This window comes from Coturnix japonica, chromosome 3, assembly GCF_001577835.2.
Source record: "Coturnix japonica isolate 7356 chromosome 3, Coturnix japonica 2.1, whole genome shotgun sequence".
Classification (NCBI taxonomy): Eukaryota; Metazoa; Chordata; class Aves; order Galliformes; family Phasianidae; genus Coturnix; species Coturnix japonica.
Genome location: NC_029518.1, coordinates 28,376,934 through 28,404,598, shown reverse-complemented (window position 1 = coordinate 28,404,598; position 27,665 = coordinate 28,376,934). Strand labels below are relative to the sequence as shown.

Below are 27,665 nucleotides of genomic sequence, written 5' to 3'. Positions count from 1 at the left end.
GCCTAGGTATCTGCCTGTCTGTATTTAACTGGATAGCTGACTGCATTTCAGTAGTCAAAACAGAGTTAGGTAAAGTACCTTGAAGTTTCCTCAGAATATCAGTTATTTAGTTTCTTCAGAGGAGTCATTCAGAGTAAGCATTTCTGACTCTGATGATAAAAGAAATTTCCCATTAGTTAAACTGGCTTCTGTGAATTCTTTCTGAATTTTTTCAGTTGTCCGTTCAGAATCTCTCGGCTAAATGGTGGAATTCCCAAAGTATACGTGCTAACCAGTGTTTCAGTAGAAAGATGATGATACACTGATTTCTGAGCAATATTTACAGCTACTTTTTCAACAGTTTGAAGGAAAATCTTAAGAGAAGCTTACCTGTATTTTGAAGGAGTCCATCACAAAACAAACAAACAAAAAAAAAACCAAAAAAACAACAAAAAAAAAAAACACCAAACAAACATAAAAAACATTTGCTAGTCATGATAAAATTTGAGTATTTCATTGATCAAAATTCTAAAATCCCAGTAAATGAAGGAGGGGAGAGCAAATTGTGTGTGCACGTTTTCAGTGAAACAGGAACAACTGAAGATGTAGGTATGACTTAAAATGAAAATTTTTTGTGCTCTGCTGCTCATGGAAGACACAGGAATTTGATCTAAACATGGTTTTGTTTTGTTTTTTCTTTTTGCAGCTTGAATCCCTTTTGCAGTTATGGCTCACATTAAGCCTGAATTCTGGATCCTCTGGAAGTAAAGACAGCGGTGCTGATATTTTCCTTTATAATGCTAATCGAATTCCTGTAATTTCTTTGAATCAAGGTAAAATATACTAAATAGGGAAAATTAACTTTCAGGTGTAAAATGCTTTCTTAAGTACTTGATATTTATTTGTTCTTACTAAGATCAGTGTCAAAATGAATTATTTCTTTGTTGCTAAAGAGTTCTCACTATCTGCTTGACATGAAAATTGTGTAGCTAATAATAACTGAGGAATTGTTCCTTGAATTTCTGTAATCTTGTCCTAAATTAAATTTAAAATGCATGGTTCTTAATTGATCATTACTGCCAAAAAGGCTCCTTAAAATATACTTCTTCAGTCTAAAAAGAGCTGTGCATCTTTTTATGCACTTCTTTGATAAATTTATTTTCCTGGTACACCATAGAGGGTGGGCATGGGGAAGCCCTATTACTTTCTGTTTTCAGTCTACTGACCTAGGAGAAAGATGTGTCTAATTATTTCTTTCTGTATAGTAATCTATACAGTTTTTAAAAATCTGTTGTATTTTATAGCAAAAGTCCAAAACATCAGTGCCTACTATGAACTTGTTGAGTTTCCTGGAGACTGTTTCAAATGAAATGTTTCTTTGCATCTTTTTATTTTTCTAAGAAGACATGGGTTGACACTATAGAAAGTTCCGTGGGCCAGTTCCCATGGCACATTGGTGATGGAATCTTTTCCCAATTGCCTGGATCACTAGTTGTCAAAACAAAGGAATCACAACAAACAATAAAGAAATAATATAGCAGCTTACAGTCAAAATAGAAACTTCTTGTAACATTCTGAAGGTTAATACTTGGGAAAATGTGTTTTTCTTGACAGCTTCAGTAACTAGCTTCCTGTCAGTTCTGGCATGGTATCCTAACACCTTACTCCGAACATGGTGCCTTGTGCTTCATAGCCTAACTCTCATGACAAATATGCAGCTTAATGGTAAGTTGTGGAATGTTTTGTTACTGTTTGTTACAGTGTACAAGTAAGCATTGACTTTAATATCAAATGTTACCAAAATATTCCCTTTCTCATAGAAGTACTTTGATTTTCCAACAAAGAGGCAATAGAGGGTGAGTTCTGTGGGCTGCTTGTAACTTGAAATCAATGTTAATTGATTAGCAACATAGCATCTTCTGAAAAGGAAATCTGAGGACTAGCTAAAGATCCTTGGGAAGTAGCTTTGTATTATGGGAAAAAGTAGCAGAGAGTGAGGATTAAAGCAGTGTAAGAGGAATTCATGTTTTTTCTGATGCGGTAGGAATATTTTTTATAAATATGCAGACTCCAGTCACTGCTTATGTTAAGCTCTCTGAAGGTAAACCGCTAAAAGCTAAATGTATTCAGGAAAAAATCCATCCACTTCATTTCACTTTCCTATGTCTGTGAGATTATCGTGCATTCTCTGCATGGCTACCTAACATGATAATGATAATCTCCCCTATTCCTTCAAGGAAATTTTGCCACAAGTCAAGTATAGACATTAAGGGATGCAATCAATTTTCAATGAAGAAATTTAGCTTCTAAACAGCTATGATGGTAATTGAGCAGCTGTCATGGGGACTGCTTTTGTGGCTTTGTCCTTAAGCCTAAAGAAGGCTGAAATCTCTGAAAATGTACGTATTTAGGCCATATTCCATTTTGACACCAACCATATGACTAAAGGCAATTATAACAGAAGAAAGAAATCCAGAGTAATGGAACACCGTACTTTCCTGAAATAATTTGTTATTTCATGGTGACTTGACTGTTCTCAACTGTTTACTGTAATCTGCCCCAGAATCATTTTTTTCATGTATAAGCTATCTGAAATCCTTGTCTTTGGAACGCTTTTTTTTTTTTTTTCCTTGATATTATTTAATGATCTCATGAAAAATTTCCGAAACTCCTTCTGATAAGTGAAAGTGATACCTGCTTAAAAAAAAAATGAGAGCTTCAGTTGCTGTAATGTAAGCAGCTGTTTTCTGCCGTATCATCTTTGTAATGTTTACCGATCTGTTTCTTTAACAAGAGGTTTTCATACTCCATTCATGTGCCCTTTTGCACATCTTTTATGTTGTCACCAAAGATACCATTGGAAAAAGAGGTGTTCTGAGTATAAACACTACATAACAAAGTGGGTAATGTTGATGCATTCTCAGGTCTGAGTTAGATTGTGTCAGACTTTTAATGCAAAGTACAAATAGAGTGGGGCTTTATATTGCAGTGATATTTCCAGCTTTTAAATAGAAAATGCAAAAATGAAATTACACAAGGGGTAATGGAGGTATAGTTTTGCTGTCAACCCAGTCATGGTAAAGCAGGAAAACTACAGAGCCTTCTATAGAAGCAGTGGAGCTGAGTGTTAGCCTGTGAACTTGGCTGCTGTTTGTCAGGAAAAGATGGTTTGGGGCTGTCAATTCTTTGGAAGTTCTAGCCTTTAAAATAAAAACAAAACCCCACAGAATGTAGGTGTTGCTTGTCACACTGATTGTAGACTTCATAGGCTATTCTCTGAAGGCGCTATTTAGCAATGCGGGAAAGTACAAATGTTTCTTCTTCAAATAAAAATTATAGAACATTTTATGAGTTTTTAAACACTTGTTTTAAAATAAATTTGGGTACTTTTGGAAAAACTGGAGTTGTAGACTCTAGTTTCAGTTTTGCAGTTACACAAGATCAGCAGAACGCTAACAGGTCTGAGTGTGCATACAAGGGATATGACCTTTGTAAGTTGATACCTTTTGTCATCTGGGTGTTTATTTTCATTTTTCACTTGAACTATGGAAGAATTAGAAATTTAACCACCCAAAAATAACCAGCCAAGAAAATACCTACTGACAACCAATATATCTAGTTTTCTCAGGGGGAAAATTAACATTTTGTCTATTTTACTTCAGTAAACATTCATAGGTGCAGTTCCAGGTGGGGAAAATAAACTTGATTAGTTCACCAAGGCTGGTATCTCCAAAACCCATCCTGCAGTGGAAGACTTTTCTGTTCTGAAAAATTTGGTTTTACTTTCAGGCAATCAGTGGAAGTGTTTACTGAGCTTCTTTTACAAGCTTGTCCTTCATTGCACTGTCAAATGTAAACTGCAACAGGCTTAATGTCTATAATAGAATGGAACTGGAATGCCTTGGGATGCTCTTGCTTTTTTTATTCAATTCTAGCTATTGCCCTTCCATCTTCTGTCAGCTATAACCAAGCATACTTGTTCTATATCTAATATTGGTAAATCAATGCATAATTGTTTGTATAGCAATACAAGGATTGCTTTCAGCATTAGTTTTCTGCAATCATCTAAAGGAGTAAAACTGTTTATAGTTAAAAAATAAAATGGAATTTGGTAAGGGGAAACCTTAGTATCAATTATCTTTGTTTTTCATTTCATCCGCCTTCCCATAGGAGTTTCTTCTTATAGCAAGTCTATTTCCAATGCTATTTTTATTTCATTGCTCTGGATGCTATTAATCTGACATAGAAGTAGCCAGAATTTAATTGCCATTTTGACTGAGAAGTTTCCCTCCTATTTGGTTCCTTATTGTTCAATTTAAGGAATTTTTTTGAATGATGAGGTCTCTGATACAAACAGAATGACCAGTAAGAAGTTTAGAATTTGATTATTTTAGCGTCCTCCCTAATTGGGAAATTGGGTTTAATTTTTCATGCATTTATTTTTAAGCTGGTCCAAGCAGTGCCATTGGAGCTCAGGAAAGTACAGCCCAACTGCTGGTGTCAGATCCAAACCTCATTCATGTGTTAGTGAAATTTCTTTCTGGCACAAATCCTCATGGAACAAATCAACACAGTCCACAGGTAACTAGAAATTAAAATAACAGAATAACTCTTCATAATAGCATTTAAATGAACTTGACAGAAATGTGTGTTATCTATAATGTATTATATCCTTTGCTTGTTGTTTTTCCTTTGTTGTTGGCTCTGATGAACGACTGGTGGGAAGTTGATGTGAATAGTAGTGAATAGTGAATAGCTATGAATAGTGATCTTTCCTTTTTACATTTATGTGGACAGCTGCTCCAGGGAGGGATGCTATTTGATTTCTTGGTTAATGTATTTTATGTGAAGATTTTTTAGTAGTGTGCAGTGCATTGAAAACTGGCAGAGTTCAGTTTGCTTACTGAAGTCGTGCTGGATTAGGATAAAAAAGACAGTGAAGATTAAATATCTGGCAGTCCCACAATTTAGAAGAGTGTTTTGTGCTTCTCTTTTTTGCCTGTTCTATTAATATGATTTCTGCTGTGTTTCCTAATTTCAACTGAGGTTTTTCTTCTCTTTGTGGTCTTTGAATCATTTGCGAAAGGAGGTTAAAAAAAGAAAAAAAAAATAGGCCCAACTTAACTTATGTAATATTTGACAGGAGTCTCAGAAACACTTAGTGAGTGTTGGGCAAAGAACTGAATTCTTGTTTTTTACTCATGGATAATGGTAGAAAAACACATGGTATAAATTGGTATGGAATAGAAAACTCTAAAATGATTCAGAAAGCAAGTTAAGTTACGTAATACTTATCTATTCTCAGAAAACGTCTTTCATGTTAGGAACAACTTCCTGTTCTTGAAGACATTTCAATTTTGTATACACTTATTAAAATTCCTTTCCCTCTAGGTTGGGCCAACTGCTACGCAAGCTATGCAAGAATTTCTTACTCGATTACAAGTGCACCTTTCATCAACTTGTCCTCAAATGTTTAGTGAATTTTTATTGAAATTAATACATATACTTTCAACAGAAAGGTAAATCTTATTATTTTATTTTCCTACCCTCTTTGTCTGTAAAATCTGTTTGTTAATCACCACCAAAATGTGTACATCCCTTTCTTGTTGTACTGTCAAGTTATGTATGGATTGAGATCACTGCATTACTAGTGGCACCTAGGCAGTTTCTAGCCTGTGGAACAGTGCACCTGGAATCCACACACAACCAGCCATCTTTATGCAAAGGACAGTGAATGTAAGCAATGAGGTGTTGGTTGGAGTGTCATTACATCTCAGGCTAAGATTTAGACCTTTTTCAGGGTTAGAGTAATCCCTGAAATAAAGGCACGTTTGCTGAGTTTACCCATTGAAAAAGACAAAAGTATCCTGACAGGCCTGAATTAACCAAAGGTAAAGCAAATTATTTAATGCAATGAGGGAAGTGCTTCCTCATTTTCTGGCTTCCCTGTTTTCCAGTAGGTGGCACTTTGGTGTTATCTATTGTTTAATCTTACAGAAAGCGGTTTCAGCTTTCCCTAAGAAATCTTACACCTATAACTTGAATTATATGGGCATTTCTGTTTATAGAAAATATTTTGTTCTGTATGTAATGTTATAGTGGGATGACTCAGTGTCAAAAGTCTCAAGTTAGTAACCAAACCACACTTAGAGAATTAAAATCAGCTTTATTTTAAAGACACTTGATTCAGAAAGTTCATTTTACAGTCTACTGGTAAATGTGTGAAAGCGCATAGAAGTGCCACTAAGTTGATCAGAGGGCTGAAGCACCTCTCATACAAAGAAAGGTTGAAGGAACTGGGCTTGTTTAGCTTGGAAAAGAGAAGACTCTGGAGAGACCTCATTGTGGCCTTTCAGTACTTGAAGGGGGCATAGAAATAGGAGGCAGTATGTCTGTTTACAAGGGTGGATGGTGACAGGACAAAGGAAAATAGTTTTAAACTAAGACAGGGAGGTTTAGGTTGGATCCTGGGAGGAAGTTTTCCACACAGAGAGTGCTGAAGCACTGGAACAGGTTGCCCAAGGAGGTTGTGGATGCCCCATCCCTGGAGGCATTCAAGGCCAGGCTGGATGTGGCTCTGGACAGCCTGGTCTGGTGGTTGGCAAAACAAATAAGATCTAACTAGATTTCAGGCTTTTCCAAAAGAAGCTTTTGTTGTTTGTAGTGTCAGAAAAGTTAAAGCATGAAGAGATTCTACTGACTGAGTAATCATTGGTAGTTAAAAATTATGAAATAAATTATGCTTCAGATTGAATTGCTGAAAATGGCTTATTGGAATTCTTGTGTGCTTTTCTTAAATCTCAGGGGAACAACAACAATATTATGTTAATATTGAATAATGAAATATCTTTTTTTTTTTCCCTCTTTCCTTTCAGAGGTGCTTTTCAGACAGGCCAAGGGCCTTTGGATGCACAAGTGAAACTCTTGGAATTTACCCTGGAGCAGAATTTTGAAGTCGTGTCAGTTAGCACTATTTCTGCAGTCATCGAGTCTGTAACCTTCCTTGTGCATCATTACATCACGTGTTCGGACAAAGTGATGTCTCGCAGCGGCTCAGACAGTTCTGTGGGTGCTAGAGCATGTTTTGGGGGACTTTTTGCCAACATTATCCGTCCAGGCGATGCCAAAGCAGTTTGTGGAGAAATGACAAGGGATCAACTTATGTTTGATTTGTTAAAGCTGGTGAACATTTTAGTTCAACTGCCACTTTCCAGTAACCGAGAATACAGTGCTCGTGTACCAGTAGCAAGCAGCACTACAGACAGCGTGTCTGATGAAGAAAAGGTTTCAGGAGGCAAAGATGGCAATGGAAACAATCCTAGTATTCAAGGATCAACTGCATATGTTGCGGACTTGGTGTTAGCCAATCAACAAATTATGAGCCAGATTTTGTCTGCCCTGGGCCAGTGTAACAGCAGCGCTATGGCAATGATTATTGGTAGGTATTTCTTAATTAAAAGGGAAGATCTTTTGCAGTGGTAAACACTTTAAACTTTAAAATGCATTGAGTGCAGACATACAAAATGTGTCACTAAAAGACAGAAAAGGAGAAGCTGATAGAGAAGTGTGGACAATGGCAAGTGCTGTATGGTGTGAAAAAAGAACAATATAAGATGGTAGACAACAATTAAAGCCAAATGGCAGTGTGTTTGGCATTCATACTTCTTAGATTCAGCAAATTTAGAAGGATTGATGTTGGAAGGGACCTCTGGAGATTGACCATTTCATTCTCCCTTCACAGGGAGATCCCGGTACAGAGAGTAGGTTTCTGAAATACTACATGAATGGTAATGCATGTGTAAAAGTAGAAGAATGTTTTACAGGAAGATAGGCTTGGACCGTGCACTCTATTTCAAAGACAAAAATAATTGTGAAATTTTGTACTGTTTCTCTTATTTCCAAGAAAGCTTTTCTGTCATTTTCTGTGCTGATTTGTCTTAAGCAGATGTGAAAGTGTTTAACCAACGTGGTGTTAGAAAACAGTGTGTTCTTTGGATGAGAACTCATGAATGTCTGACCAGCGGTCTATTTGTTGTAAGAGCAACTGAGTAAGTTGCAATCCTCAGCAGTCAAATTAAACAGCAGGCAGGATTTGACAAGACTGAAGTGCATTGCTGGAATCTTCCTGAAATTAATTCTGAAAAACCACATCCTTCACTCTGGATAGTTGGTGTTGTATCACAAATGCAATATGAAAGAATACTGAAAGTAGTTTGTTCTTTGCATGGTTGGTTCTTTTGAGTGCATGTTTTTGGGGGGTGAATTCAAATCCTCTCTTCAACTCTGATGTCTTTCCAAACTAGTTTGTGTCTAGCAAATATTCTGTATTTTTTAAGAAGTCAATTTGGAAAGATAATGCTGTTTCAGTATGTTCTTCATAGAATTCAGAGTACTGGGCCAACTGAATCCCTTCAGTGGATTGTTTCCCCCAGGGCCTTTTGATATAGGTTACTAAAACTAATTTGTGTGTGTATTTTGGGAAGATATAATGCAGCTCTTTGTGGTTTTAGTTCCTTCAAGAAAATTTGTATTTAGCTCTCTCTAGGCAATTTCTTTGAACAAAACACTTCTCCGAGATTGCTGCCAAAGTTATATATGATATCAATTACCAGCATTTAGTAGTAAACACGTAATGGGTAGTGTAAAATGCTGGCTACCCAGGAAAGATAAACTGAAAGACTTAAGCAGATGTGCACTGCTAAGTAGTGGCTGTAGTGTCAGAGTTTCTGCTAATAATGTTGATTTACTGCACCTTGCAAGCCAGTAGATCAGCAACCAGAACAGCCTTCAGTAACTCTTTTGTCACATGAAGTTTTTGAGTTTTGTCTTTGCAATTCATTAGGATTTTACATTTTTCATTGACAGACTATGGAAATGACATAAGTAATAGCACGCCCATCCTATCCTTCCCTTCCCATGCCTCAAAATCTTTGCAACACCTTTTTCAACTGTGTCATTTATTTTTAACTTTTCTAGACACTGCAGAGATTGAGTCCTACGAGACTTCTGTCTCCATGCTTTCAAAGCTTACCACTATTTTCTTTCTTGACAACTTAAAAGTGATTCAAGTACTATAGCTAGCTGTCAATTCTCTTGCCAAAATGTTTCTCTAAGGCATAATGCAAAGATCACTTAAACACATTCTCTATATTATTTTCTGTGAGTATAATTCCAGTTCCTGTAAATGGAAAGGAAATGAAATCCATTTCCCCAACTCCAATCTAAAACCACTTTTAAAAGCTCAAATTGATGTCATATGCTCTGTGAGGCAGTAATTTTTACAGGGGTAGTTTCTCTTAGGGAAGAATATATCCTACTGCTTTCCTTCCTCCTTTTCAGCAAATATGTAATCAGTATTACTGAATAAATCCTCAGCTGTAACACTGGGAAGACAAGTTCAAGGAGAGGTACTTCCAATAGAGGTGGAGATGTTAAGCGGTCTAAAAATACTAATGGTAATTTTATATGAACCTGAAAATTGTTCCTTCCTGTAAAATCCACGCCAGTAATTAGCTAAAATGAATTTTAAATTTCCTTGAGTTCTCCTCTATGCTATAGCAATTTGTTAGGTTTCAGCTTCTGAACCTTGAACTGTTTCTGTTTTCACTAAGGTGCAAGTGGCTTACATCTCACTAAACATGAGAACTTTCATGGCGGCTTAGATGCAATATCAGTTGGAGATGGATTGTTCACTATCTTGACAACACTTAGTAAGAAGGCAACAACGGTGCAAGTGATGCTTCAGCCAATTCTTACTTACATGGCTTGTGGGTATATGGGAAGGCAGGTAGGTGCCTTTTAATTTTGCTGTTCTTCAAGATGATTACATTTCAGTCGATACAGTAAGCTATTATCTTGTCAGTAAACTAACTGATATTAATATTTTTCCAACATTACGGTGGTGAAGAAGATAGAAGTCTCCATCACATTGAAGAGGGAAGAGAGTTAAGGAGTTTCTCTAAGGATATTTTGATATTCCTGTGAATATTCCTGGCTAAAAGTGGATTGAATGTTTCGTTGTGCTCAAGTGGGAAACACATTTATTCTGTTTATATTACTGGACATTTAAAACTCTCAATATTCTTAATTCCCTTCAGCTACTTACCTTGTTATTAAATCTTTTCCTTACTGCAAAGGATTCTCCTGTGTATGAGTGAATGTTCTGGAGGATGATGCTGCTATTTTGTGGTAGAGAGGTTGACTGGTGCGATTTCTTATTCTACTTTCTAATTCTGTATGAAATTGTATTTCTTAACTTTCTTCTAGGGTTCTCTCGCCACTTGTCAGTTGTCTGAACCTCTCCTCTGGTTCATTTTACGAGTCTTGGACACAAGTGAGGCACTGAAGGCTTTTCATGATATGGGTAAGAATGTCTTTTCTTTGGATACTTCCAATAAGAGGTTTATTATAGATTTTATATCACTTAAGGAATACAGACATGTCTAGAGAAGCAAATTTATTATGTATGTATTTGGTTGCTTAGAATCTGTCACAGGCTTCTGAACAAGTTTTTTTTTTTGTTGATTTTATTTTTTTTTCTCCCCTATTTCAATTATACATAGGTGGTGTTCAGCTTATTTGTAACAACATGGTAACGAGCACAAGAGCTATTGTTAACACAGCCAGAAGTATGGTTTCAACTATTATGAAATTCCTTGATTCTGGACCCACCAAAGCAACAGACAGTAGTTTGAAAGCCAGAGTGCTAGCTTCTGAGCCTGATAATGCAGAGGGAATTCACAATTTCGCACCCTTGGGTAAGTAATACAACCTTCTCTCATCTTAATATCCAGTGGCCATTTGAATCTGTATCATGTCCATAACAAGAAGTACTGTGTCAAATATTGAAGTACTGCCAAACCTTCTAAACAGAGAGGGTACTAGAGTTTCAGAATGTAGCTGAGTAAACAAATTCCTTGGTGAACTTTTCTTCCACATTAATAGGAGCTTGTTTGGTTGGGGGATGGAAGGAAGGGAAGTGGTCAGTATGTGATGTAGTCATTGAATCAAGGTAAGACCCTTCTTCTCCTGGGTTGTTTGAATACACAGGTCCAGCCCAGTTTCTGTGGTAATCCACTAAGACTCACTGGCTACACTTAATGCACAAACAGATTTAATCCATCTGTTGCAGAAGCATTTCACTCAGAATGAGCCTGAGCTAGGTCACTTATTAAAATGCATGAGTTTTAAGGTGTAACTGCACTCTAATATTTTATTGAGGTTTTCTTTCTTCCACTACTCATGTCTTGATTCGTGTTGCTTCACATTAGCCCAGTGTAGCTGACAAATGTGTACACCCAGTATCTTACTGTCATGAGTGAAGAAAAGGAGTTATTTTTTTAAAAAGCTTTGGAAATACTGTAGGACAAGAAAGAGTCCCTTTTAGTCCTTTCATCCAACTTTAAAATACTAAAATGATATTAGGAAAAAAAAGGGGGGGGGGGTTATTTATCAGAACGTGGAACCATTCTTAATCTACTTCACTATTCACTAATTCTGAAGAGATATATTTGAAAAACCTGCAAATGTTGGTACTTACCTACTTTCAATACTAAAAGTCCTAAATATATATCACAGCAGCTTCTTGTGTGTCTCATCCCCAGCCTTAGAAAGTGCTGCATTTCTTGGTGTTCTGTTTTGAGTTTATCTATTTTCATAATTCACTTCCTGTTGAGAGCATGATTTTGAAGTGCACCTTCCAATGGACTTCTCTTTCTACACTTTGATTCTCACTGGCTGGTATTATCTGAGGCACAAACTGAATTCATTTGGGATGAAAGTCAAAATGTGTACATTAGGAATTTACCCCCAGCTAATAATAGGCAGTCAGTCATAGGATGAGGCTGGAGCTGCTCGAAAGTAAAACACCTCGTGTATCTGTACTTGGAACAGCACAGAGCCAGTCTTGCTGAGCCATACAACTTGCTAGAGAAGACGTAGTCTGGGTCTTTTTACTTTGTTCTTGAGTCATTCTAAGCTTTGAAAAGTAGGTTGTTGATATATTTTCTAAATTTAGAAAAAGGGTTTTTGTGTTAAACTAAACTTTTTCAGGAAAATGTCTGCAGATTTTGATTATAAAGACATTTGTTAACGTTCTAATATTGAAACCTTTAAAACTCTCATTAGGTTTACTGTGAATGAACAGAGTTCAAGTTATAAGCATACTTATTAACTGGACCTTTAGGTTGGCTAGTTTCTGTAATTAGAAATTACAGATGAATTGCTTGATGAAAAGTTCAGGGGTTTGATAGCAGATGTACTCTAGCATGCATTCAAGCACCTACATGTTCATGTAGATATATATACTGTATATGTAGAACGCTTGAAAATTGAAAGAAAAATATGTCAGCATTATCATGTATGGAATGGGTGAATAAACAAAACAGATATTAAAGAGTTTTTTCCGCAATTCAGGTGGTAAATTAATCTGGATTTAATTAATAAATACTTATAAATAATGTTAATGATGCTGTTTTTTGTAGGTTCCATCACCTCAAGCAGCCCTACTGCCCAACCTGCTGAAGTACTGTTACAGGCTACTCCTCCACATAGAAGAGCTCGATCTGCTGCGTGGTCGTACATATTTTTACCCGAGGAGGCTTGGTGTGATCTCACAATTCATCTTCCTGCAGCAGTGCTGCTCAAAGAGATACACATCCAGCCTCATCTGGCCTCTCTTGCAAGTAAGTACATTCGCTGACACCACTGATTTGAAAATTTGATGAGTAAGTTTTAGCAGTGTCAGAAACAGCATCAGAAGAACAAAAATGGATACGCAATATGAAGAATGCCAATAAATGAGTTGATGAAACTTACTATTTCTGCTTGTCTTGAGAGAAGAAGGCTCTGATTCTGGTTGATTTTGTGTAGCTTAGTGCATGTTTTGTGGCATTAACATCAGTATGCCAGAAAACTTGTCAAAAATTCTCAAAATTTAGGAGAACGTGATGTTGATCTTCAGGCAAAATGGTGTTGTATGGGAGTTGCAAGGAAGCATGAGAGAAACGAATCTTCTTATTTTCCTTAGCTCTTCTTGCAATAGCCCAGATAGGAAAAAATGTGATATCTATACTGACAGGACTTTCCTTCATCTTGCGTCTTTGGAATAAGCTGTATAACCCATTTATCCAAATACTTTTGCATTTTGCCATGTGTTATCACACAGGGCACATACTCTAGCTGCAGTTCTGTAGTAGTGTTTGCTTTACTTCGTTTTCTTCATGTTCTATCATTTAAAATGAATACATGTTTAATGCTTAAAATTCAAACCAGTACAAGTTTTTAAATGACATTAAACCTTCTTACCTTTCTCCTTAGCTTGCCCTTCATCAGTATCTGTTGAAATAAGTGCAGATGGTGTCAACATGTTACCTTTGTCAACTCCTGTTATCACAAGCGGTCTCACATACATAAAAATACAGCTTGTAAAAGCTGAAGTTGCGTCAGCTGTCTGTCTTCGTCTCCATCGCCCACGGGATGCCAGTACGTTAGGCCTCTCTCAAATCAAGCTGTTGGGCCTCACAGCTTTTGGAAACACCTCATCTGCAACAGTCAATAATCCATTCCTTCCTTCTGAGGACCAGGTCTCTAAAACAAGGTAAGCTTCTGGTATCAGTTGACAGAGACTAGAGCATGCTTTGTAGGGTGCTTATTCTGCATGTGTAAAATGAAAGTTCTTCATCTCTGTAACAGTGAACAAAAACAAAGGATGTGAAAGCATTAAAACTTACATTTGGTGTCCTTAAGTATAAATAGTTGTCAAAAAAGTAGTAGCATATTTCTTATCTCTTCTGAAGTCAGGAAACTTACATAAGTGTTGAAGCAGGAATAGAAACAGAACAATAGGATGCCTTGTGGAAGTCACATCCAATATTTCTGTTTACAGACAGTTGAGAAATAGGAACTGAATGTTGTGATTCTGGCATAGCAGCAAGAACTCTTTTCAAAAGCTTTGATTTGCTTAGGTGTGATTTTGAACTTCGTACTTATTTTTAAAATAAAAATAAACATTTAAGGACAGCCTCAGTGTTTTTCAACCTGAATTTAATCATTTGTAGGTAAATATTTGTAGTTATCGGTTTGATTGAAATTTAGCTTACTTAATGATTAAAATTCCTGACTCTGGAATGTTTCAGCTTTGAAGTTTGTTGTTTTGAAGTTTGAAGAGGAGATATGGGGAAAATTTCTAAGTATTTTATGAACTTAAGAAAAAAAATAAAAAATAAAAATGCAAGCTTTGTGTAAGAAATCTCTTACAAAGCCTCCCATAGTTTCACTGCCTCCCGCTCTCAAAAAAATGGGCAGAATTAATTGTGAAAACTTATTAGTAAAATGACGGTATTTATCTCACATGCAATTTAGATTGCCTTAGGATTACTTTTTATTATTGAAAGTAATAGTGAGCAATGTTGTTCAAAAGAGACTTGGGGAAGAAATGCAACGATAAGTGTAATTTCTTTAGTTTTCATGCAGTTTTTATGTCAGGTGGGACTCTTTGCTCACTAATGTTCAATGTAATTTGTGAGTGACCCTAAAAAGGCACGCAGCTAGCCCTGCCATTGCAAACTATTAATCCTCTTAAAGCTCGTGTTTCTAGGAAAGATATATAATAAGTAGTTGCCAAATATTACTGCAGGATCTTGACCTTGCTTATCTATCCATTTGTGTCCAAGTGAGGATTTAATGCTATTTAATCTTTCACATTTATGTGACCTTTCCCATTATGTACACATTTATTGCAGGTTGTAAGGAGTACTTCAGAGCTAGAAAATAGTTTGGTTTGTCCCTGTACACAATAATATGATTCTAAAAAACAAAACAAACAAAAAAGAAAACATAAAAATACTACCTTTACCCATGAATCCTGCCTTTCTTAGGAACTCACAGTAATAATTGCAACAGTAATGCTGATGTATGTTAAGTTGTACTCTTAGCTTCAGTTATTTCAATTTACTTTTCTCAGATCATCTGATTGTATAGCAGTAGTTTTCTGCAATACTTGTCATAGAGTCTAATAGAAGTAGATGCAGTATAGATGAAAAATAAAATGAGAAAATGACGTATTTTCCTCTTTTCCTTTTTTTTCAGTATTGGATGGTTAAGATTATTGCACCACTGCCTCACTCATATAAGTGATTTAGAAGGAATGATGGCTAGTGCTGCAGCACCCACTGCTAATCTGTTGCAGACATGTGCTGCATTACTGATGTCACCATACTGTGGTATGCATTCTCCAAACATTGAGGCAGTGCTTGTCAAAATTGGGCTGCAGTCTACCAGAATAGGCCTCAAATTGATTGACATCCTTCTCAGAAACTGCTCAGCATCAGGGAGTGACCCTGCAGGTGAGTGCATTATCTTTCTTTTCAGTTGTCGCTTAAGAAGTGGCTTGTATAAAGTTACAAATATAGTGTATTTTCATGGTACTTTCAGAGTTTGAATTCTGCTTGCCAGTACTTGCTGGTTTTTTTTTTTCATGACAACATTGTTTAACTTGCCTTTATATTTCTGGGCATCGCAGAGCTTTGGGACTGAGTAACTCTACAATAGTAAAACAGTGGAACCAGCACTGTTTCGTTTTGTGCAGAATAAGGGGAATGTTCTGAAGTCTCAAAAGTAGGCTATGCAATATATCCGAAGTGGAGCTGTGTATCTACCTGTACACCATGTCTAGGTCTTTCAACATAAAGAATACCTCTAAGTATTCTAGCTAGTAGCTCTAGGGAAAGGAGTATAGACATGTTTGATCTGTATTAAGCAGTTGGATAGAGTAAAATCTGAATAGCACTAAGTGAGACAGTTATTCAACAGCTGATTTATGTCCCACAGCAATAGCTCTTCAGTCAACGTACTGTGGGGTTTTTGCATGTTTATGATTCTGTATCACTTTGCTTAGCTGTTTAGTGGCTTTTAAGTAAAAGAGATCTGAACACTTACTTGTGCTGTTTTGGAGTTGCTGATTCTAACAGAAAACACCTTTTCAAAATACCTCCTGTGATGTACTTCACCATGAGTTAATGTGGCACACTGTAGCACATTATTTTTTATTGGAGTGCTGTTAAACAGGAGAGTAGTTTCCTAAATGGCAGGAGATGGAGAATATAGGAAGGAGAAAATGAATTGGAAATAATCCAAGGAATTCCTGGGCTAGAGTCGTGTTGGGGGAAATTGGAATTAAGTGAGCTTCCATATTAAGCCAAACATTTGCTTGGATATATGAGGTTTGACAGCTCTATTGTAATTAGTTATGTTCTTGATTCTATGGATTCTATGCCTTTTGGGAATGTTGAAGAAAATACTGCTAGTTCAATCTGCAAGTCTTCTGTCTGATTAATGTTGCAGTCAATTTTTTTCTTGTGTAGTATGGTTGAACATTATATTGAGCATATTAAGTGTGGGATATCATGATAGTGAAGTTTTAGCCTGCATATGTTAATAGCAAAGCTCAGTTCAGTGTTAATATTGCAATTCCTTAATAGTTTTGTGAATACTTTTAAAAAAATATGTAAGTACTTCTGTTGTTTTCCCCTTTTCCCCTCCCTTCCAAACCCCCCATTTCTTTTCTTTTTTTCCTTTTTTTTCCTTTTTTTTTTTTTCTTTTTTTTGAATGCGGCAAGATCTGAATAGCCCTTTACTGTTTGGAAGATTAAATGGTCTCTCTTCTGACTCCACAATAGACATTCTTTATCAGCTGGGAACAACTCAAGATCCTGGAACAAAAGATAGGTAACGTTATTTGGATTATCCTAAGTGTACGTAGTCTGCTAAACAGTGGCACAAAAGCCAGAGCCTTTAAAAACCTGATTATTTTAATATAGCCTGAAAGTGCATATATCTAAAGAAGCCTTTCAGCTTTCTCATCTAGCTCTTCCCATCCTTTACAGAAAACACTTTCCCTCTCTTATTTGGTCTTGGAAAAGTAAGAAAACTTCTAGTGTTCAGCTGAATTTTCTCTCAAATACTTAGAACCTAGTTACCTTCTATGTTTTCCTTCTCTGTAGTAAGAAAGCTTACATTTGACTGTCAAAGATGATACGTGTTTTTAATTTATTTTGCGCTGTTAGTGATTTAAGTCTTGAAAACAGAGTTTGAGCTCATTCTTGAACTCTGCTTCAAAGGAATTGATAAATGCCTAAATCAACCTACCCAAAGAGAGCAAGTTAATTTGGCTTTGAGTGTTTCTTTGACCCTTTGTAATGTACTACATCATCTTGCCTTCCAGGATTCAAGCACTGTTAAAATGGGTCAGTGATTCCGCGAGAGTTGCAGCTATGAAAAAAAGTGGCCGGGTCAGCTACATTTGTCCAAATAGCTCAACAAGAGAGTATGGTCTTTTGATGCCATCTCCTTCCCACTTGCATTGTGTAGCAGCAATTCTGTGGCACAGTTATGAACTGCTTGTTGAGTACGATTTACCAGCATTGCTGGACAGAGAGCTCTTCGAGTAAGTAAAACAAAAGAAGTATTGTACCACATGCTTTTCTGACTAAATTATTTTGTTCGGGAATACACATGTGTATTATCAGGTGTATATTTCAAGAATTATAACATTTGATAAGAAAGAGCTGTAATAAAATAGATTTCTTAAAATGAATAACCCAATTGGATTTGCACCGATATGAAAGTGCGATTAACAGTTGAATTCCTGTATGTTGGAGAGTATGTAGTTTTCAGCATAGGATCAAATGAAGAACTAGTTGCAGTATGCATGTTGCAATATAGCCTTGTTCCTCTGCCTCCTGCCAAGTAAACCTGTAATTCATATCAGCCAGCATCTGGAGCAAATTATATAATATGCTTTCATATGAGTAGAGAAAGATTTTTGTTAAACATGGGAAAAATAGCTCTTCTAAGAAAAACAGCATCTCTGCTGTATTCATCTTCTTTGATACTTCAACTTTTGAAGTAGTGCTGTTGTCTCTAACTATAACTCTTAAGTTTTCCTTCATGTGATGTATCACTTCTTCTCTGGATGTATTTTCCAGTCATTCCCATGTTCCATTTCACTATTTCAGTTTTGGTTTTTTTTGCTAGTAGATACTAATTTATTCCTTAGTTACTTTTAATATCTAGTTGGAAAGGAACTTTATTTTTCTATGGACAATAAATTCACCTAGAAAATCCTGGTGGAAGGATTGTGTTGAATTTATAGTTGCAATGTTTGTGTGCTGTTATATGTGGGTTTTAAAAAATACTTGACACTCAAAGTTTGGGAACTTTTCCAAAATCATCATTAGTGCTTTGTCTTGGAGCAGATTTTAATCAGCCAGCACTGAAACTAACATTTGTTAGATCTACATTCTCTTTTGGAGTCTTCAATTCTCTTTAACTGAACATAAAATAAGACTTCCACCCAAAGGGGGAAAAACAGTCCTTTTCTTCTAAATACAAATGTAATATCGGATGATATATTCAAATGTTAAAATGTTAACATCATAGTGCTGCAAGGTGTGCATTCGTGTGTATATTTAGAGTTCTAGATTGTATATCTTATATATGATAGTAACTTATATATAGTTACATAGTAACTATATACTTAGTTTCATAGTTTCGTGCGGGTTGGAAGGGACCTTAGAGATCATCTTATACATAGTAACTTGAATGCAGTTCAGAAAACTGCTTTTTTAAAGTAGTTCTTCATACTGACTTGTTCAGGGTGGGCTAAGTATAATATTTCCACTAATCTACAAATACCATTGCACAAGTATAAGCTAAATAATTGGACCAAATTAGCTTTTTCATTCCATTCACTTTGTTCTGATGTTATTTGCATAAAAGTGAGCTTAAAGGTTGATGTTGTCAACTAGTCCCCTAAGGATAGTAAGAATAGTGTCATTCAATCAGTGAGATTCTTCCTGCTTTCATTTTCTGTACAATGTCTTCAGTTAGAATTCTAATAAAAGAAATGTTAAAAAAGGGGGAGGGGGAGGGAGAAAAGCAAAAGTATTAAAATGCTTTCAGTTTTTACAAAGAACTAATAAAGAGAACTTTGTGGAAAATGTGTGCTATTCTAGAAGCTGCATCTTGAAGAGTTGAAAGCACAGAGATGTTGCAGTTGTCTCAAAATTTGTTAATTGACAGCTGTACAAAGGTGGAAATCTTGTCTTTGATGGCAACATCTCAGCAAGAGCCACCTCTTTGCTATTTTTGATATATTATGACGAAATACATTCAATGTGAGTAATGCTTTCTGGGTAATGAATGTCCTGCTGATACAGTGATCCAGATGAGTCTGTCAAACTCAATTCTGCAACAGCTTCTAGAGTAGTTAGTGTGGAAAGATGATGTATAAAATGACAAGGAAAAGGGAATATGAGTGGCAAGCTATCTACGTTTTGATATTATTTTTGTCTTCTACAGGTCACTGTTTAACTGGTCCATGTCTCTTCCCTGCAACATGGTTTTGAAGAAAGCTGTTGATAGTTTGCTCTGCTCAATGTGTCACATCCACCCAAATTACTTTTCCTTACTCATGGGATGGATGGGTATCACTCCTCCTCCAATGCAATGTCAACACAGACTGTCCATGACTGATGACAGCAAAAAGCAGGATCTCAGTTCATCTTTAACAGATGACTCTAAAAACGCACAAGCCCCTCTTGCACTAACAGAGTCTCACCTGGCTACTCTTGCTGCCTCATCTCAGTCTCCTGAAGCTATCAAGCAGTTACTGGACTCAGGTTTGCCTTCGCTGCTTGTAAGAAGTCTTGCTAGTTTTTGCTTTAACCATACTTCTAGCTCGGACTGCAATGCACAATCAACGGATATCACCCAGGACAGGCTCAGGAGGCACCATGTCCCACAGCACTTTAATAAAATGCCTATCACAGCAGACCTGGTTGCTCCCGTTCTCAGGTTTTTGACAGAAGTTGGCAACAGCCACGTAATGAAGGACTGGTTGGGTGGTTCTGAAGTCAATCCGCTGTGGACGGCACTTTTATTTCTGTTGTGCCATTCTGGTGCTACTTCTGGAGGACACAGTGTGACTGCACAGCAGACAGGCGCAAGGTCCAGCTTGCTTTCTTCAACTGTAACAGCGGGGCTGACCACTCAGCAGCGGACAGCAATTGAAAATGCAACAGTTGCTTTCTTTTTGCAGTGCATTTCTTGCCATCCTAATAACCAGAGGCTTATGGCACAGGTGAGACAGAAAACAAATAAGATTGTTGTTTCTTGGTTAATAACTTAGACTTAGAAAAACTATAAGAATACTTGTGCTTGGCCATTCAGTTCTGTGTATGGATTTATATTCCACTTGGCTGCATCCAGATGTATTTCTGGCCTTAACAAGACACTGCAGACCAAAACCCACAATACTGTGTTTAATTACTAGGCTTAAACTCTTTTAAAGTGTGATTTGAAAATGAAGCTCCATGCACATATTTGAAATTAAGAAATTGAAGGAAAATTACTGTTTATTTAAACAGACACGTACACTGTGCAGTTGGCGTCCAGGAATATGTGGAATATTACAGAACAGTCCATTATTCTAATGTAAATTCAGCTAATTTCCTCACAGTTGTTAACCTTTCAGACCTACCTGAATGAAGGTACAATTAAAATGATTTTTCCTTTCAACATTAAGAATATCAGTGCCCTGGGAGCAGTTTGACTTGAGTGAAAAAAGGAAGGCAGCGCATTTCTCTGTACATAGCCAATAGTGACAGTTGGCTACAGAATAGGAAAGTCTTACTTTAGGAATTCAAAAGTTATTTTTCTGAATACCTTTTTTCTGTTTATTTTTCTTAGCACTGTACGTGTTTACCATTACTTTGCACGTTGTATGTTGTTAAAAATTTCTGTTGTTGGTTTCTTCAGTGGTGCTCACTGCTGGTCTGGTTTGTAGGATAGCTGGAAAGTAGATCTTAAGCATTGCTTATTATGGCTGTATAGAGCTGTATTTTGGAGACCTAAATATAGAAATACTTTAAATATGATGTAATTTTGTATTCCCAGGTTCTCTGTGAATTGTTTCAGTCTTCTCCTCAGCGTGGGAACCTCCCGACCTCTGGAAACATTTCAGGATTTATTCGGAGGCTTTTCTTGCAGCTGATGCTCGAGGATGAGAAAGTGACTTTGTTTCTTCAGTCCCCATGTCCAGTAAGGGTTTTTACTATCTACATGGCAACACAGCTCAAATTTAACCCCCCAAAAAGTCATTGTATATTCAGCTTTGAAAGGTCAGGCAGCAGCTTTTACTTCTTGTACATATCTGGAAAGTAATGTTTAGGTGAATCGTAATTCAGCATTTTAAAAGAAAATTCAAGACAGTATTTTGAGACAAATCCGTCTTGCTGAAAACATCAGTGTTCTGACAGAAGACTGGAATTTATCTTATGGAAGACTTTTAAAAAGTATTCTTAAGTATTAGCAATAAACATAGATGTAAGTTCTTTATAATAAATTTTGTTGAAGAATTGTCTCAATTTTGGTGCTTCAGAACTAGCAGAGATCCTTCAGTGTTAGCTGTAGCACCACAAATGAATTCTAGAATGATAAATTCTTGAACCGATCTGTAGAACAACTTTATGTATTTACGCTTCTTTGCCAGAACAGTTACTGTGTCTGAACTGCTGTGCTCTTATGTATGACAGGGAAGCTGGATTAGATAGTGTTAAATGGAAAAGGGAGAGCATACAAGTTTGTAGTACAAGGATGTTTAAATGTTTTGTTTTAACCTGGCTGAAATCAATTCTTAATATGGCTTTTGGTATTATTGAGGTAGCATCAGTTTTCTAATAGAATTGTTTCCATGGAACAGATTTTTGGAGTATTACTGAATTAGTTGAGAGCGAAAAAAGTTGCCAGATAATTCAGTTTCATCTGCTAACAACACCAAGAAACAGTCTGGCTGTTCTTAGTGGGTAGAAGATTTCTCCTTTCACATCCAAAGACAAGACTTAAGTGATCTGGTTATGCAGAGTATATTTCTAGTATATCTAGAAAATATATCTAAAGTGTTAGATCCCCATTTTATCTCTGAAGGTCTTAGCAAAACTGTTTATTTAAGTCAGTTTTCCATTGCCATGAAGTATTAAATGCATTTGTTAATATTACAAAACAATAAATTGGTTCTATGTATAGATATTAGTAAACAGTTTTCCTGATGCTCTGTGTAGGAAAGTTTGTAAAGTTATTGCAAGCAAAGAACAATACAAGAGTATGAGCACAGCTCAGGCTAATGTATCTGATACTAAAATACTTGAAATATTTTAATTAACAATGACTTAGTTATCCATCATAACAGCAAAAAGTAAATACACTAGGTAGAAGAACTTTATTCACAAGTCAGAGCTCTTAGAGAAGTAGTATCTTGTCATAATTTGACCCTCTAAAGTTGAAGAGTAAATAAGTTTTCATTTTAAGCACACATAAGAGTTAATTTTATTTTGCTGAGGTCTATTTATTAAAACGTAGTGTTTTCACTTATTTCTGAATCTTAAAAGCATGTTAACTTTTTGTCTTTCAGCTGTACAAAGGTAGAATTAATGCTACTAGTCATGTAATTCAACATCCCATGTATGGAGCTGGGCACAAATTTCGCACTCTTCATTTGCCTGTCTCAACAACTCTCGCTGAAGTTCTTGATCGTGTGTCAGGCAAGTTTACAACAGTTTCTTTTATTTTTAAGATAGTTGGTTTTTTTGAAAGCTAAGGATGTCTTACATGTATATTTGCAGTGTTCCTAGGTACTTGTTAAATGTGACACAGAGGTTTAAATTATAATCTTATGAATATACCTTGTGTGTTCTGTTTTATGTGCACTTCACTAGTTGTATACGGTCAAAGATGATCATAGCAGTTAGGATTTTGCCATATGTGCACTGAGAGGGGCTTGCGTATGTACCTGACTGGGTATGTAGTCCTTATATGTATGAGTTAACTTTTCTTGACTGTAGGATCGAATTTAATTTCTTAAGCAGATCTTTTTAGAGCTCAGAAGAACTGTTGCCTTTTAATGTCTACTTAAAATCTATACATTTACATAATCAATAAGCGCATTTGGACAATAAATATGTTATCTAATGAGGTGGTAGAAGTACTGTGATGGTGTTTGACAAGAACAACGTGTGCTTTGGAATGTTAATTAAAAACAGTGAAGCCTAGAAAAATGCTTGAAGTTTATTTACCACAGAATAATTTACTGTTTTGCATAGAAATCTTTATTGACTTAGTGTTCAGATGTGATCATGTGTGGAATGTGAGCAAGAGCTCTAGTTCCTTCTGCTGTTTATGGTCAGAAATACTTTAATGAGAGAAACAGCTGATGCACATGGGGTGAGGATTAGTTGTTCAGCAGTGACATAACCTCTCCTGATCAGCTGCCTTGGTGGTGTGTTGTGCTCAGCTTGATAGCCAGTGCTAATAGGGTCTGGGGAAGGGAATGTGCTGATGTGATGGACAGTAATGCACATAATGAAACCAATCAAATGCTGTCTTCATAGTACATCATAACTTGGCTTTATGCTATGGAATTGTTTCATTTAAAATTGAAAGAATTAGTTCTGGAAAAGTTTGTGGTCTTTTGTGCTTCTCTTCTGTATCTGTTGTAATTTTTCTGATGATATTAAAAGCTTTCTAGATCATTGCTAAACTTGCTGCTCTCACATCCCTTCACAACTGGAAGAAAGTATGCAGTGTCATGGCAGATAGAATAGTCTAGAATGAGTTCCACTTGTTCTGTATTCCATGCACCTTAGTTTTAATTTGCTGGTCATGACAGGTCAGAAAGACTAATCAACAAAAGGTGGATATTACCTGAATACTAAAAATATGTTTTCTTAAGCATCTTCAGTAGTTTTATTAATGAAGTTTATATTATTCATCAATAAATGGGCAGTCAGCCCATGCAACCAAACCAGAGCTTAGTATATAAATAATGCTAATGAAGACATTAAAAATTCTAATGGGTATATCCACACCAAGTCTGAAATATCTATTTGTAAATAAATATACACATAGTCATGTACGTAAATAGATGTAAATATGTATTAGGCCCTGAGTAACAGCATTTTCACACTGTGTATCTTCTCCAAGGCAACTGGAGAATTATTTAAAATTTTTGATGCCAGTGGTTTGCAAGGTGTAAAATAATCCATTGAAATGAATTGCCTATTTTTATGTCATTTTTTTTATTTGTTGCAATTGTGTTTTAACATAAGTATACGTGACTTATCGTGTAACAGATTTAGGATCTAGCAGTTTTAAATTGTTAAAGGACAGATTTGGGGGGAGAGGAGATTGCGCTTGCAATACCTTGATTCTTAGATATTTATAAGAATATTGTTGCCTGGGATAGAAGTCTAAGCCATGGAAATAGTTCAAGTTATAGTTATGTTAACTGGCAACAAAATCAATGTGTTATATTAAAATACAATTCTCTCCTGATTTTTATTTTTTTTTCCATGTTTAGATACACCCAGTATCACAGCTAAGCTAATTAATGAACAAAAGGAAGATAAAGAAAAGAAGAACTATGAAGAAAAAGAAAAAGTGAAGGCAGAAAATGGGTTCCAGGACAATTACAGTGTCGTTGTTGCTTCTGGTATGTTTTTATTCCATGTTCTGAAAAATTGTCTTTCAGACCTTAAAAGAGTAGGGGAGAGGAATAAAAAATCTAAAGTTATTCATTTAATTATTAACAATCGCTAGACAAAACTGTAACGTCCAATTAATCTAACTGGCTGCTAAGCAGCAAAGATCAGATCCAGACTGAACTGCTGTCTCCACTCATCTATAGACTTTGGCAAATTGTACCTGAAGTTGGCTGTCTGTTGTGGGTGCTGTGGCTACTGTGTTGTAGGTGCATTGTTGTAGGTGTAGGTGCACACTCAGAGTTTAGATTATATGTTGTATATTAGTATTTGCTTACTGTTATTATAGGTTGAGTATTAATTCATCTGCCTTTTTGCAGTGGCTAGTGCATCTGAGTTTAATCACCTACTTCAACAATATGTTTTGGAAATGGAACTATTCCTGTATTTCACATATTTAAAGCACTCACATTATTCTACTTGGAAACCACAAATAAAGGGTATTGCTCCTTTGCTACAGAGGCTATAGATTGAGTAAGACGATCTTGCAGTGGTACAACATTACAGTTCAAGGTGATGGCTGTAGAGATCGTTAGTCTTTCAGTTTGAAGTTCTAGTGTGTGAGAGGTTATTGAACTTCAATCTACCCTTTTCTTATCTAGATTTCTGCCCTCACTGAGCATTCTCAATTTCATTTACACTTCATGAAGCCTGATGAAGAGAGGCTGATTTCCTTTGATTTCTGGCATCAATGTTTCTTAAGTTTTTTATTGCAAGATTTTAGATATAGCAATAATTCTAAATTCAGCTGTTGAATAGAGCAGCACTTTCATGGATCGTATGTATTTAAAACAATGCAGCTGATCCTTAATTATAACATCTTTTTTTGGAGAGATGCTTGCAGTAGATGCCACTTAGGCAGGATAAGATCTAAAAAGAAACAAGGAAGAAAACAACTTACTAGCACTGGAGGTGGGTCATAGTGTAGTTAGCCATGTCTCATCCCACTTGCATCTCTTTTCGTGCTACTTCATATAACCAATATCGTCTTTACAAAGTAAAATTTAAGTTCTTCCTTCTTGCTTTCTTCCACTTACGTAAAACAGCTTGAATGCAGATAATCACAGAGTCTTTTCTTTTATCTATTTCTTGTTATATTCTCTTTTTTTGTACATGTTTTGTTTCCTCATACTCATGCCGTCACTTTTTTACCTGTTCCCTATTGGTAAAATTGTTAGAGGGAGGAGATGTTATTTGGAACCTGATCTTCTTGAGAAGTGTTAGTAGACTGAAATCACAGAATCAGTTTTACAACAGAAGTTGTAAAAGACCTACAAGATCATCCGATCCAACCATCCACACATCACCAACAGATTCAAGTGTATTTTGTATGTGAATGCTATTCTGATATTTATTAGTTGTATTTTTCAATACAACATTTTTTGCAACAGTTGAAAGGATTGAGTGCATTGCAACTTGGCTAACTGAAGTTATTCAATACTGTAATAACTTTATTATTATTATCTCTGTATTAGGCTTGAAATCTCAGTCAAAAAGAGCTGTTTCATCTACCCCTCCACGTCCACCATCAAGACGAGGAAGAGTGATGGCAGATAAAGTAGGTGCCTCTTCCTCAGGAGCAGAATCTTCCAGCAAGACCATTAGTGTTCCGGTTTTCCATCTGTACCATAAACTTCTACCAGGTAGCTTTAAAAACTGCTTTTAAGCTTTACAAAAAATGATCTTTTTCAGTAGCTGTTATGTCATTAGAAAGGCATACTTCTTTGTGTATGTATTCACTCACTCAAAGTGTAGAGCACTTCTGGGCTGATGAGAGAATTCAGTGGGGGCTGAAGTACCATAGTATCTTTGTAATTGAGTGGAAAAAGAGAAAGGAAGCAACAAATGGAATTAAGAAATATCAGATCTCTAATCAAAGATCTTTTTTCCCTTGGTGCTTTCTTCAGTATATAGATGTTAAACATTTGGCTGTATTCTAATGGTGCTGTAGGCCATTCTATATTTGTGTAATGGTCTCGTTCATCATGCTTCTCCTGCAACCACTGGTTCTCAACACACACACACAAATGCAAATACACAAATAATTGGCCAAGTACTGTCAAAATGAAATCAGTATGTTAAGTATATTAAATGATCTAATTCTAAAACATTTCCCTTTACATCAAAGTCTTACAATTACCGGGAAAATTTGTTCTGCCTTAAGAATAACTTGTAATTTCAAGGAATAACTTATTCATCCTAACCAGAGTGGCCGAAGTCCTGACATGAGCAATTGATTTGGGCTGTAGTTATGTGTGCATTTCATTTCTACTGCTGCTTAGAAAATTACTCTCTGCACTGCCATTCACTTTTTCTTGAGTTGTTGTGTCTCGACACTGGTGTATTGAAGTAGGCCTGGGATTTGTAGTGCTGAAAAGGGGACTGCAAGTTTGTTTGTTTTCCAGTTTCTTCCTCTTCAGCCTTTTTATCTTTATCTGTCATGTTCTTTTATGCCACCACCACAATTTACTCAATTGGATTTAATAGTAGGGAGCAAGGCAGTACCCAATTAAAGTGCACATCAAATTACAACCATAGCCATTTGTTAAGTACGCCAAGTGCTTTGGGCTTTTGACACAGAGCTGCTGTAGGGATTTCCCAAGAGAATATACACTGGAATTAAGGCCTTGGTTTAGAGCCACTTAATATTTAATATACTTGGCAACTGCGGCGTGAGAACAGCACGTGGACATTTGTGTTATGATAACCCAATTGTAACTTTTCACTTTGGCTCATTGCCATTGTTGTTTAGGCCAACCGTTACCCGCTGAAATGACGCTTGCCCAGCTTCTGACTCTCCTCTATGACCGTAAACTCCCTCAAGGATACCGATCAATAGATTTGACAGTTAAGCTTGGATCCAAAGTCATCTCAGATCCAAGCCTATCGAAAACAGACTCATTTAAACGTCTTCATACAGAAAAAGGTAAGTTGTTGGGTTTTTTTTCCTTTTTATAATGCTAGTTCTCAGTAGTGTGTGTTTGGGCTAATAGCCAGGGCAGATTAAGTAATGCAGTAGCACTTACAGACACCTGCGAGAAGTGTTACTGCAGTAGCCTGAGTACTTAGCGTGCTTCATGGAAAATGAGAATT

The 27,665-nt window shown here is 36.3% G+C and overlaps 1 protein-coding gene across 8 annotated transcripts in view; it reads left to right on the top strand.

The window, feature by feature from the left end:
- The window catches only part of BIRC6 (baculoviral IAP repeat containing 6), a 151,134-nt gene that overhangs the window by 65,140 nt on the left and 58,329 nt on the right, over nucleotides 1–27,665 (top strand). For 7 of the 8 annotated variants that reach the window (XM_015857677.2, XM_015857679.2, XM_015857673.2 and 4 more), the window contains 19 exons: nucleotides 686–812; nucleotides 1,594–1,704; nucleotides 4,427–4,560; nucleotides 5,371–5,498; nucleotides 6,855–7,417; nucleotides 9,591–9,766; nucleotides 10,246–10,342; nucleotides 10,542–10,736; nucleotides 12,462–12,662; nucleotides 13,297–13,576; nucleotides 15,067–15,323; nucleotides 16,596–16,704; nucleotides 17,201–17,422; nucleotides 19,339–20,119; nucleotides 20,935–21,078; nucleotides 22,448–22,577; nucleotides 24,392–24,523; nucleotides 26,048–26,215; nucleotides 27,325–27,498. In XM_015857677.2, coding sequence (XP_015713163.1) covers nucleotides 686–812; nucleotides 1,594–1,704; nucleotides 4,427–4,560; nucleotides 5,371–5,498; nucleotides 6,855–7,417; nucleotides 9,591–9,766; nucleotides 10,246–10,342; nucleotides 10,542–10,736; nucleotides 12,462–12,662; nucleotides 13,297–13,576; nucleotides 15,067–15,323; nucleotides 16,596–16,704; nucleotides 17,201–17,422; nucleotides 19,339–20,119; nucleotides 20,935–21,078; nucleotides 22,448–22,577; nucleotides 24,392–24,523; nucleotides 26,048–26,215; nucleotides 27,325–27,498 — 4,129 coding nt within the window. The remainder of the gene's footprint in view (nucleotides 1–685; nucleotides 813–1,593; nucleotides 1,705–4,426; nucleotides 4,561–5,370; nucleotides 5,499–6,854; nucleotides 7,418–9,590; nucleotides 9,767–10,245; nucleotides 10,343–10,541; nucleotides 10,737–12,461; nucleotides 12,663–13,296; nucleotides 13,577–15,066; nucleotides 15,324–16,595; nucleotides 16,705–17,200; nucleotides 17,423–19,338; nucleotides 20,120–20,934; nucleotides 21,079–22,447; nucleotides 22,578–24,391; nucleotides 24,524–26,047; nucleotides 26,216–27,324; nucleotides 27,499–27,665) is intronic. The other variant, XM_015857675.2, reaches the window with a different exon arrangement.